Below are 14,009 nucleotides of genomic sequence, written 5' to 3' on the forward strand. Positions count from 1 at the left end.
GGGCCATCGCCACTTTGTTGTTTTGCGCATTTGACGTGCCGGTATTAGAAATTTGCACGGTATTTAATAAAGCGGTGCTGTATATATACTGTTCGCCATCCCAAACATGCAAATATTTTCATTACTCTTATAAAGAGTGCTTCTCGCTGTGCATATAGTTTGAAAATAAATTGTTAAAATATCTTATATTTATACATATTTTGTCTAATTGTGTAAATAATTTTCAAACCAAAAGTCGATGGCCAAATCAGGCCATCTGATTGTCGATTCTGGCAATGGTTCAAGCACTTGAAACTCCAAAAGCCTCCGGAAAAGATAAAAAGGAACTCTGACAACATCGAAAATAAAGCTATACGGAACGTTATTGGAAAATGCTAGGACGCGACGGAGTACTAAAGATGGGTAAAAAGTGATAGGACGAAGTCGTAACTTGTTCCGCGAAATTTTCTACGAGATCGTGGAAAACGTGCAAAGTTTCACGAAGGTAAGCGACGAACTTTCACGACGATGAAAAATTTTCCGCGCATACTTGCGCTAAGTCCCGGATATCGAATCGCGCATTTCCAACGAAGTAGTCGCAAACTTTTCCACTTCGCTATGTCGAGGGGTTTCTCAAACGTTATTCAGTAGGTCCTTCACTTAATCCAATATCTCTCCATTTCGTTATTGCAAGAGTAACACGTTGTGGCGCATGAAATTTTATGGAAAATTCTATCGGAAGTACGAGGTCAAATATACTTAATGGGGGATTTAATATTTTCCTTTTGTATTTAATATTATTTTTTTCTACTGATTTCGCAATTATTAGATTTATTTACTTATAATTGTTTGCGTTATTTGAAAGACTTATTTTTTAATGTAGAGATAATATTAACACTTTCTTTTATTTATCTTATCATATAAAATAAATAAAAAAAATTAAACTAATCTCTTCGAAAAATATTCAATGAACGATAGATAAAACTTTTATTTAAATTAATTTTTGAAAGCGCTGGAATTATTTATTTGACAACACAGTCAAGTTTGTTGATAAATATAATTTAATTGCCTCTCACATATGCTTTTCTTTTATGGATTTTAAGTGTGAGAGCCATTTTCCTGACAGCCTTTTGCACGCAAATTTTCCGAGAAGGCAAATAAAATTTCCATATTTCTACGATAGAAGCAACGACAAGCGTAGTGACAAATGCCGCGTGAATGGTCGGTGAGTCAACAACATCGATCTTCCTGTACCGCAGATTGTGTGCCATGCTCCTCGGCGTAGAAGAGAGAAGCGACGAGTATAAACGGCCATAAATCCCGAGCAAGATCCTCCGTCGGATTCACCTTCGCCGCGGAAGCAAATCCTTGACTTTATCCACGCGCGACAGGATGCCACGGCGCTCCCACGCTTGTCAGAGATAGAGCTTCACGATTGGTCTATAATTATCGGCCACCGAAGCGTAGATAGTGGTAGCGATAAGGGAGAAAAATAATAAATAATAAAAAATATTGGATAATCTCCATCATATACATGAATGTAATATACATACATATATATATATATATACACACACATACACACACATACATATTTGTGCGGCAAAACTGATTGTGAGATTAATCGCTTGTCCACCACTGATGGCCGATGACCATCACGACGGTGCGCGCGCGCGCGCACAAATGCCATTTCGCCGATTGTATCCTCGTATTCCCACCGATCCTTTAAATGCCAGACAACCGTGAAGAAGATAAAGGATGATAAAAAGAAAACGACCTGAATACCTACAAGCTCGGAAGAGGAAATTTTATTTCGTTTATTTGTCGCGAATGAATTGATTCATTGTGAAGAATGAATTGCTCATGCGAGTTGCGAGGACCGTATGTGTCGTGACGTACATTTGTTTCTCCGACGATATTGCTTTTATTTAATATCAATTTACATACGGTTCTCCACTGATGATTATATGATGTAAAACGGTTGTACGTAATATTTGACGATATAAAGGAATACAGTAATTTGTTAAAAATTTATTTTATCTCAATAAAAATGTAAATTATGCCTTTAATATTTCATATTATTATACATATATATATATATATATATATATATATTTAATTATGTTTATATCCAAAAAATCTCGACAAGGAAGATTACAAATATCAAGAACAATAATTATCCTTCTCTAAATGTATTGATTTAGGAAAATATGTATATAGAAAAAAAAAAATATATATATATGTTTTGGATTGACAAAAAATAATTTCTAGAAACATAATTTCTACAAGCTTCTATAATCTGATTATTCAATTAAAACATTACACTCTAAATATAACAAAGCAATATAGAAATTTTTATTGCTATCCTGTCGTTACAGACCGGTTGGAACAAATATGAACTGCTGCTACAGTTTCTTCGATACTATTAAGTTACTGAAATTGTGTCTGCAATCTGCAATATACGATGTTTTAAATTCTAAAACCATCATATAATCTTTTAAGAGCGGATTCTCTTTCAAGACCAATTTAGAAACGATTTTTACTGAGCGAAAATGTTGAGATATCAATAATTTTCGAGTTATAAGCGATTGAGAAAGAAGAGTTTTTCACAAATTAAACTTTGAGGAGTTAAAAGATTAAAATACATTCTTCAATTAATTTCAGTTGAAATTAATAAAATTTTAATTTAAAGCTTATTGTTAGTTACAAATATATAATGGCAAAAATTGGAAAAAATAATGACCTCTCTCGATATTTTTGCTGAGGAAAAATCGTCTTCAAAGAATCGCCTTTAAAAGATTATACGATGGTTTTGGAATCCTGCATTAATGTGGAAAAAAATAGAAATTTAAAATATACTTACATAAAAAGAAAAGGACCACGAGGCGCAACATGTTTGATAGATCGTCAGCCACGACTCTGCAAATAATATTAGAATATAATTTAAGTATAATTTGAGATACGATAATAATAATTATGATAATATACAATAATATCATGATTTCATTAATGATAATTATATAATATATATTCTGAAAACAAATATCATGAAATCATAAATGATAAAACAAGGAGAAATAATCAAAATATTAATAAAAGTAATCATTTACAATATTTTCCTCTCTCGAAGCGAATGAAATGTCAAATGAAATAGAAACTAAAATAGTGCATCAAATGTGTAGAATAGCTCCGTGAAATTTATTCTGTGTTTCCGAAACAGAGATCTAATTAAAAGGTAATTGTTCCAAGAGAGTGGCGCGTTTCAGAATGTCGTGAGCAATCAGTCTATGTCGATCAATGAAGTAATAAGCAAGGAAACAAGAGAAGGCAGTCGTATCGCACCGAAATTTCAGGAGAGAAACGCGTGCGCGTAGGAAGCTAGTCCAGATCGAAGAGCTCGAATCTAGAACAGGCGTATACATAATTATGTATGATAAATATGCAATAGCGTTAAGTAATACATGGGGCGGTCGCTCTAGTTTGTAATAATGATTGATAGGCACACCTATCGACGTTTCGTAACAAATATTTACTTTGGTCGTATCGAAAATCATTTTAACACGAATTCATTGACTGTAATTTATTTTAGGAATACAGAGAGAATTCCCTATATAAAGATATATTTAAAAAAACATTATAGATTATATTTTTACTTTTATTTACTTCCAAAAGTATCTATACTTTTACACGTGACATCATTGTTACGGGGGGAAAAAAAATTCCTTCTCCAAAGAATTCGTGAAAGACGTGAGAGAAGCGACACCGATTTTGAAACACTCTGTGTAAATCTATTAAATGTGCGAGAAGTTTAATGTTAATACTTCTAACATACAATGGATTGCGACATGTGTCAGCCGTGTCAAATATCTTGCCTCATCGTGAACAAGCAGTGAACGTGCAATGAATGTGTATAATTGCAATCTGCGCATATAATTTAGTTAGTTATGCCGAACGTATACGCAGCTCACCGATTCAGGCTCAATGAACAGGTCGTTGAATCGTGAATTACGCGTTGCTGACTTCTGCATCGAGAACCATTATTATCGATATAATCGCATCCTTGCTCACGCGAATGATACAATCGGAGAGCCTGGGGCTAGGTCGACGGCTTTACACAAGCACTAAGAGAATATAAGCATGAAGAGAAATCTCGATTCGTGTATACGCAATAATTTAATAATAGCCTTTATTTAAACACATCTTAAGGTCTTAAGGACATTTAACTGAAAGGTTAAGGAAATAAATTAATTAAAAAATTTTTAATTATTTTTCGACAAACCGGTTTTTCGTGTTTAAAACGTCATATCCATATCTAGTTTATTTTTATTTAGATATACGGAATTGTAAATTTTTTAAAATTATTTTTAATATATTACAGTATTTTTTTAATTATAATAGTAAGAAATGGCAAAAATATGAAAGGATGAGAAATTATTGCGGTGCAAAAAGATTTTATATACACAAAAAGAGTGAAATAAATAAAATAATAAATAAAATAATAAAAAGATACGATAGTTTATTCTGCATAAACAAAATCTGTTTCCATTTCTTTGTAGAGTATATCTAATGTGCAAAAAGTAAGTTGCCGAAACCCGGGATCGAACCAGGGACATTTAGATCTTCAGTCTAACGCTCTCCCAACTGAGCTATTTCGGCTTGTGTTAACTCGGATGCTAAAGGATAATGATAAGTCTACTTCTTTCTATACTTTATATCTATAAAATAATATTTAATAACAAAAGCAGATTAGGATCGAATTAAGCGAATCTTCAATATAATCCTCTACTCAATTATTTTGGCTAGTAATTATAATCTATTATTTTACAGCATTAATATGATATATGATTATCAGAAATATTTAATTATCATTTTAATTATTCATGTTTAATTATCAATGTTTAATTATCAATGTTACGTTATCGGCACTGTGTATATATATATATATATATATATATATATATATATATATATATATATATATAGAGAGAGAGAGAGAGAGAAATTAGATAAACAAATTTTTAAAAATGTTAATTTTTTTAATTTTAAAATCATGAATGTTGCTTTACTTATCAAATTTGATTTCAAAAAATTAAAAAAATAAATTAAGTATTGTTACAGAGAATAAACAATTTATTAGAATACTAAAGATATCGAGAAAATTTTGATTATAATGATTAATCTATTGTAAATAATGTACTTTTAAATAACCTTTCAAATAAAAGAAAATTTTTATTAATAAATTAAATTAATTATAGTAAATTACATATTATTTATGTATATACGCACACATATGTATGTAAAATATAAGTAATGCTCATAGATATAGATATTTAATCGAATAATTGACATATAATGTCAAACTTTTTTAAAACCATAAACGTAACGTATAGTATAAATAGATGAAAATAACGTAATGTGAAAATAAATAAATGAAAATAACAATATGTAAAAATGATCAAACTCATAGAAACTCAAAATTAGTGACCTTTCGCAAGCAAAGATTTTAAGCTTTAAAATCCTTCTTTAAAACTTTCTTTTTTTAATTTAATTTAAATTTCACTTTTTAACGAAGTTATAGGCTGAATATTACCTATTTTTTTAAAGAGAAATTAAAAGTTCCTCTAATTTTTGCGAGAAGTTTATGTACCTTAATACATAAATAAAGTATCTAATGGTGATTCTTGTTTAATTTCAAAGTGAATGGAGAATCAATGTACAATTTAGTAACGTTGAAATTTGTCAGAAATAATTTGCGATTAACGTTGAATTGTAGGATGTAAAATTATCCAATAATTTTCCTTTCTTTTTGTCACCACAATCACGATTTCGCCGCCTACAGTTTTCGTCACGATGAGACCTCATAATTACTGTGGAAATCGACAGATGGGCGTCTTATTTCCAATGCAATTTAAGCAAAGTCCAACGACGCGATCACGACGAGCGTCGTAATGACGTACTTTCACCGAGACCAAGAGCTAATCTCTTCTCTTTTAATCCTTAAACATCTATACCTACTCCAGGGAGGAGCTTCTAGTCGGCATCTCCCAACTCCGTTGAAATTCCACGGAAATCGTATAGCAAATCAATCAAATTCCCCGAGCAAGAAACCTCAAGGGAGATTCGAGAAGCTGCGCATTAAGGAACAAAAGAAAATTGAAGATGTAGGCCAACAACTGATCAGTTTCTGCTCCAACCTGCTATCCATGAAAGTCTTATGGGATTATAAAGATAAATGACTCCCATAAGGCATTTATGGAAAAAAAGATTAGTTACTTCGAGTATCCTTTTCTCAAAGATAATAACTTTTATTTTACAGATGCATGCACCGGCTCAACTTGTGCTTAAAGTTCACGTTCATATTTGAATGTTCGTATGCAATTTAATCATCGTTTCTGTTTTCAATTAACTGAATAATAGAAAGCTTATAAACGTACGTGACTAAAGAACAACGTATAAAATATTAAGACTAGAGAATGTATTCCTCCTTTAACAATATTTTTTCATGTTATTTGATTAAAGAACATTTTATTATAACTGCAACGTTAATGAAATTGGTTGCAGTTCTATATGATTCGAGATACAGTTATATGTGCAAAACCAGATCAAATAATTTTTTCATAAGAATTTTTAATATAATGAAGAGAGAAAGAGATTAAAAAGCTAACACAGAAAGAGGTTAATATTGTAAGAGTTACATTATCAGGGGAAAAAATAAAAACGTACAAATATAAAACATATATAAAATAAAATAGTATCTCTGATAAATACTTTTTTCCAATTTTCGAAACAGTTGATTCTAAATTTCTCCAGCCAATGATATACAGAATCAGGATTAATTTGCCTTTGTAATTATTTACTTACTTAAGACCATCTATAAATGGTATTATAATAACGGAAATAATGCCGTATGCACTATGGCAACATATTGAAAGTAAGTTTTCTGAGAACATGATCCAAGTATCTCTTGTAAAGTGTCGCGACCTGACTAGTTACAAGTTACAAGCTGCACATACGCGATCGAATACGTAACGCAGATCTTCTTCCTAGGAAGAGCGCGGGATCATTCAGCGACGAATGAAAGTTTTTACTTTCGTTCGACGATATTAACGAGAGATCCCTCCCCTGTCCCCTCGTGCGAGAGCGCCGGAGTCAAACGGTGCGGGAGATATATCCCGTTATATTATAAAATCCGCGCTCCGAGACGAGAAAAGTGGCAGCGCGCGAAATGTAGGAGAAAAAGCGGACGCGCTCACGCGGCTCTTTTAAGCCGGCCTTCTCCCTTTCAGTGAATGGATATAGTAGACGATTAATGGACCCCGTTCGCACGAAAGAAAGTGAAAAATGCACAATCACCAACAGAGTAGTTGGAACCATCTCTAACGTCGAGAGGCTCAATGCCTTGCTTTCACGCATCAATTTCTGAGATTTTTCTCCGTCGTATATATGTATATCCTCTTGCTTATCAGTAATTAATTTTACAGAAACATTGTATGCAAAATTATTAATATAATGATAGACTAGGAAAGATTAAGTCACAAGAGATTACGAATTAATTATTAAAATTAATTATTAAAATCAAGAATCTGATTTTAATAATTATATAGAATAAAGGTATGTAATTATTAATCTATTAAGATTTTTATGAAAATAAAAAGATAGCCAAGAATAATACGCTGACATAATAAACTCGACTCTACCAATTTTTTATTCGTAATATATGTATAATCATCATGTTTCATTATAATACGATTAGTACTTACAAAGTTGTAATTAATAATACAGTTTTAAAATAATGACTTGTAAAAGAAACTTTAATCTTTTAATTAACAATATAACTGAAACTTCAAAGTTGTGGCTTCAAATTAAAAATTAATGAGAAGAATTAATTATTAAAATTAAGAATCTGATTTTAAAAATCGTACAAAATTATTAACGACTCAAGAAAATTAAGATAGACAGCAGTAATAAGCAGAAAGAAGTTAATGACTCTATCAACTTTTTATTCTTAATATAATCATCTTCTAATATAATATTGTAAAATCAATCAGTCAGTACTTATAAAGTTATAATTAATAATAGTTTTAAAATAGCGAATTTTCAAAGAGACTTTAACCTTTTCATTCTAACAATACAGCTGACAATGAGATTTCAAACTTGCGGCTACGGATTAAAAATTAGTTGAAGTCTCTCTAACGCTCCTGCTTCATTCGAAATATTGCATAATTCAATATTACACGGATATCGATTTCTTTGTAGTTTTATAAAAAAATTACAACGAAAAAATTCCTCCGAAATATTCTTGTCTCGATATCGTCACGTAGCGATGAAATTGACATAAAATTGCCGCGTAAGCGGAAGAAACGTTGCAGTTATTGTCGATCATCAGTTGTTGACCTTTAAATATGAAAAACCCCTCTAGTACCTCGGATGCTTCGCTCAACTTTCACCTTTCGCATAGACCAGCTAGCTCGTGCGCGAGCGCGGGATCATCCTTGAGAACGATCCTTGCCGTGAGCGAAAACACTTTCGTGTCTTTGGCGCAACTTCGTGCGCTCGCAGCCCAGCCATATTTCGCCGAATAACTGAAATATCAGCATTAGATCATTGCCATTTTGCTACAAGATTACGAAGCGTGCACGTTTTTTCGTGAACGTTTTTTGGTCACGCAAATGCGTTCGACATCCGTGCGTTCACTCACCTACAAATTAATAAAATAACAGCACAAAAATTGCATAGAAAACAACTGGGATTGGTTCATAGCGATTATGTAAAAAAAGCTATTGATACATATATGTATGCCAAATATTATTATTGTTCCATTTTAAAATGTCGAAAATAATATGACGATGAAAAATATGATAAAAATTATGATAATATATCATGATTTATATTATTGAATTGTGTTACAATATTATCACAATAATATGTCTTTCTCTCTCTACACATATACATATATAAACAGAGAGAAAGAGAAAGTATTTTACAAGAGTCACATATTAAATTAATATTTCTAATAATAGATTAAGATTTTTCATAATTAAATAATAATATACGCAATTAATGGAAACAGATAATAATCAAATAACGTAATGGTATGCAACAAGCATAATTTCGACAACTAAATCATTAATGAGATATTAATTAACTAATTATTAATGAACGACTAGAATTGAACAATATAAAATTGAGATATTACATGTTAAATTATATCCCGAAGATATATGCGTAACATTATGCGTGTTTCATGCTTTTGGTCACACTACCCACGAATATAGATACAGACAGGCGAGATAGAAACTTCAAAATTACTCTGGTTGCGCGAGGTATATACATACGAGAGAGTAATATACCTCCGATTCTCTTATTCTATGAAATGTGTGAATATTTTGCATTTAAACCGTATTATCGAATACGCGATGGAACAAATGCATTCCGTATAAAATACAAACTAACGTATTTCACTCGCGCAGTTTAATGTCATTTTTCTGCAGCGAGCTTGTCCGGATGTGAAATATACTCTATGGAAAAATTATCTTCATTTTATGCAGCTCAAAATGTAAAAAAAAATCACTTAAAATAACAATTCTTTAAATATTAATTTGTTACCTATTTTATTTCATCGCTTTTAAAAGCATACTGCTGTCTATCGCGTGCATAGTAATATTTTTTAATATAAATTAAATATATAATTTTTACAGAATTTTAATAAAATTATGTACACGATGTGATGTGTTATCTCTTTTAATAGATTTAATTTACCGTTATTTTTTAAATGTTTATTTTACTTGTGCAATATATTATTATATATAATATATTCCGCGCATGCACAGTTCATAGTCGTTTATCGGCATGCAAAATCACCTAACAGCAATCTATAGATAAAGTGAAATCTGCGGGACACCCTAAGTCATGTTGAGCAACCACTTAATTCGAAATATTAAAGACTATCGACGGCCGCATGTAATCTCGTGTAATCTCACGTTGTGATGTCTCGATTAACGGGGGTGATGACGGCCAGGATTCTCGCCAAGGCGGGGAATCCATTTGTCGCAGTCACGACTACGAGCGACCGGGCCGTCATTAGAGACGGTCTGGAATTTCGAATTCTTGATGGTACTTTGCAGGCGGTCGATTATTATTTTAATTCGTCTCTCTGCGGCTCGCAATCTTAAGACTTTCAGCTTATACGTATATAAACACTTTAATTGCCTTGCTCATTGTCGGCTATGCTTTTAACCTCGAAATAATGTCTGTGAATATTCAAAATTTCAAGCTATAAACAGCTGAAAATTGCCTTTGCCTTTACGTTTTATCTCTGGCAATGGAAATGTCACACGTAGTGTAAAAGCACATTTTTTCCGTGCCATCGAGAATTCGATATGTCGATAATTACATCAGTTTTGATCTTTCCGTTCGAACTCAGATGTGAAGCAACGGAGATTGCGTTCGCCTCCAAAGATGAGAGAAAGAAAGACTCGTAACTTTGGCGAACGATTCGATCTCCGGTTATCGTGGAACATTGAGGCGAGAAGCGACCACGAACGATCGAGAAAGTGCGACGCTTGCTCCTGTCTCGATTTACGAGGCTCACAATCACAGCTTCGCTGCGTCGCACTTCGTTGCTCGTTAATGAAGCGCTTAATGTTGCGCACGCAATGCACGGATGTAGTTGCATGTGAATGCAAAATGTCTCAGAAGTCATACACTTTCACCTGGAAATCTCTTGGAAATATTAGAAAATTAAACTAAAATCTTACAATGTACAAAGCTTTAATATCAAAAAGTAAATTTTTGATGGAAAATTAAAAATTTTGTCAATCAAAAAGCCACGAATAAATAATCGAATTCTATTCTTTGGATTTCGAGTAAAGACTTAAGAGAATTTAACATAATTCAAAATTTAAATAATTAAAGATTAAAAACTTGTATAATTCATATATCAAACTTTATTTTTTAATAACGCCAATTTAGATATGTAAACCAGGAGATACGTATGAGACAAACTAATAACTCTTTGAAGAAAATGCCACCCTCTCTTGAAACTATTTTTAATTTATGAAAACGTCTGAAAAATTCGCGGTATTATTTTCCTTTACTCCATCAAGAAATATAATAATAATCTTGATATTTTATATTCATAATTTCTTCTATAACTTAAATTACTTACTAAAATTGTTTTATTGAATAAAGTTCTTAATGGAGAATAAATGGAGCAGTCTTTTATTTCAAAATTAATTGTGTTCCGATGTAGTTAATACCAACAAAACCGAGTGTATGCACTGACTTCGTTATTGATTTTACCGGTATATCCCAAATTGAGTGACGCATCGATTTCGAAAGCAATTGTTCCGGATTAACTTGAATCGATTTCGGATTCGACTATTGTTTCACACACTCCTAAATTGTATAAAAAGACATCAATACACAGAAAAATGTTATATCGACGAAATGTTGTATCGACGATATGGCTTTCAACGAGGAACAGATTTTACTGTAAACATACAACATGTTGGAAATAATCTCCGCTTGTGTATACACATCCAATATAAACATCAAAAATTCGCTAGCATAGAAAACGCCGTGTAGTCACCACGAAAATGCATCGACTAGAAAAAAAAAAAAAAAGAAAAAAAAAAGAAAAATGAATGAAAATTGTTGAATGGTGATACGCGAGAATGCGGGCAAACTTAAACTCTTTGAAGAGGATTTTTCTCGAGCACGAAGCAATCGCGCTGTGCAATTTCCGGCGATTTCCGAATGAGCGGCCCTTTCTGACGGAACTTAACACCTCTCTAATAAATGATGATACGCCGCGTACCGGGAGTCCCCGCTGTTAATTAGAAACTTAGAAAGTAATGACGCGGATGAGATAATTGTTACGTCGCCGGCGTTTCCGCGTGGCGTTACTTTCAAGCGTCTTCCTTTTCTTTGTCGCGGCACATTTCTCCCGTGTTTACGAGGTTACACTTCAGTTCGTCCATGCGTTTCTCCGACGCAACGCACTCGCTTATCCTCGCCATCTGCTCTTCCGCGCTGAATAGCGATTGGGAAAGAATACCGGTAGGTCAGCCTCCCGCACTTTTATTTTTGCGCGTCGAGTTTCTCGCGATATTTTCTCAGAGCAAAAAAACAAGGATTAATTAAAAGAAATCAGTACACAAAACAGTAAGATCAAATTGTAATAGTTATAAATAAATATACGAATAAATTGCAATGCATATATATATATATATATATATATATATATATATAATATTTTTAGGTTTATATTTTGGGGAACTAAATGAGCTTATGCAAAAGAAAAGAAAGCGAACGCGAAACAAGAAAAAACGTAATAAGGATTTGATTACATGGTAACATCGGTTAACAACGTTAATGATACAGCTACAACCATCGAATTCGTAATTTAATTAAAGCAAAGAATGGTACGTGCTCTATTATTAGAACTAATAGCAGAGGTCTACTTGTTCGCAATTATCGTAATAATATTTAGGCTTGCTACGTATGATCGTTTGTAATCTACGTTCATTGTAAATATCACAGAATTGAATAAAAACAAATATAAATAACAAATCCCGTAAAAATAATTTCATTAATTCATATTTACAATATTTATTCACTAATAACTAAAAACCTTTAGATGGAAAATTATAAAAAATATTGTACATGAAAAAATTATTTTCCTCACAGGAGATTTTTATGAGAATAATTTTTTTCAAATTTTTATTGTGTTTATTCATTTAATTTTTGAGCACAATTTTTTTTTCGTATCTTTTACAGAAACATGTATAATGTTTACAGTGTAAGCATGTATTTGAACAAAAAAATAATTTCGTAATAATTATTCCAGTTATTTATTATTTGCAAAAAAATACCAGTACTAAATAACTGTGAATTTTATTTCTAGAAATATATAAGACCGAGACCCTATTTATGTATTGTATTAGACTCTATTTTCGATAAGTAAGATCGTCATTTTCTTATTGGAGGAAAATTCACTTGGAGCTTGATCCCACGGAGAGTTAATCAATACGGTGTAAATGATCAATTATATCGTCGTACATGATGCACAGCGAAAAACGAAGCAACCTACCAGACGAGGATGGTGGCGCGCAAGCAACCGTGAAAAGAACGAGATTGGCGTCGGTCGGTGGTTTTTCGCAATCAGCGCGGGTGATTACTTCCTCCATACCTCCTCACGGGTACAGGCACGAAAGGACCGGAGAAGAGAACTGCCGCATTGCCGCATTTTCTTTACTGGGATCGCCATGGCATTTCGTCGTTGGTTCGAGAAAGAAGATAATCGCGCGCGCTCCAGCCTTAAGTGATGCCTCCCCGTTTCAAGGCAATAAGCCACTCTATCGCGCCGAATTTTACGAAAGCGCACCGTGTAATTCACCCTGTCGCGGACGTTGGGAGGACGCCAATCTTACGGACCGATATATACCCGGCTATGTTCTTCGTTACGAGATCGCTTCGTGTCGCGAGTCGATTAGCATAAAAAGTCGCGACTTGCGCGCGCCCGATTATGATACGGCGAAAGGTCAGCTGATCGGAGCCGAAATCACCTGAGCCAACAACGAGGGCAACGAGTCACGATGGGATCCTTTGCACGTCCCCTGGTCAGACTGGTTCCGTAATCATCGGCGCGCTTTCGTAACAAATCCGTTATGTTACCGCGCTACCGGTCACCGTAATTGGAGTCCACGAACCTTCTGCCACCGCTTTATACCACCCGCCTTTAAGCTTGTAATCGTAACAGTATTTTAATTTCCTTCATACCCTATAGCTCTCTCGACCCACTCGACGCCACCGCCGTTTCGCTAATGGTCCACAACCAGTAGCTACCATCACTAATGGAGACGCGTCGTGTGTTATACATTACCTCTTGCATTATTAACCCATGCAAATGCCGTAGACCGCGGTGCATCTGTGTATGCAGTGCGCGTGACTAGACTCTCAAACGTCCTAAGAGACCAGCTGGACTAAATATTAATTAGCGCTAATTCAACGATTAAATGAAATCGCAA

General features: G+C 33.3%; 1 protein-coding gene and 1 non-coding gene across 3 annotated transcripts in view; both read right to left on the reverse strand.

Moving 5' to 3' along the window:
- Thw (chitin-binding domain protein thawb) overlaps positions 1 to 14,009 on the reverse strand; it is a 42,255-nt gene that overhangs the window by 13,547 nt on the left and 14,699 nt on the right. For both annotated transcript variants that reach the window (XM_072911416.1, XM_072911415.1), the window contains exon 2: positions 2,843 to 2,898. In XM_072911416.1, the coding sequence (XP_072767517.1) occupies positions 2,843 to 2,873 (31 nt within the window). In that variant the 5' untranslated portion in view covers positions 2,874 to 2,898. The remainder of the gene's footprint in view (positions 1 to 2,842; positions 2,899 to 14,009) is intronic.
- Trnaf-gaa (transfer RNA phenylalanine (anticodon GAA)) lies at positions 4,563 to 4,635 on the reverse strand. Its single transcript has one exon. It is a non-coding gene; the product is annotated as a tRNA-Phe (tRNA).

This window comes from Anoplolepis gracilipes, chromosome 2 (genome assembly GCF_047496725.1).
Source record: "Anoplolepis gracilipes chromosome 2, ASM4749672v1, whole genome shotgun sequence".
Lineage (NCBI taxonomy): Eukaryota > Metazoa > Arthropoda > Insecta > Hymenoptera > Formicidae > Anoplolepis > Anoplolepis gracilipes.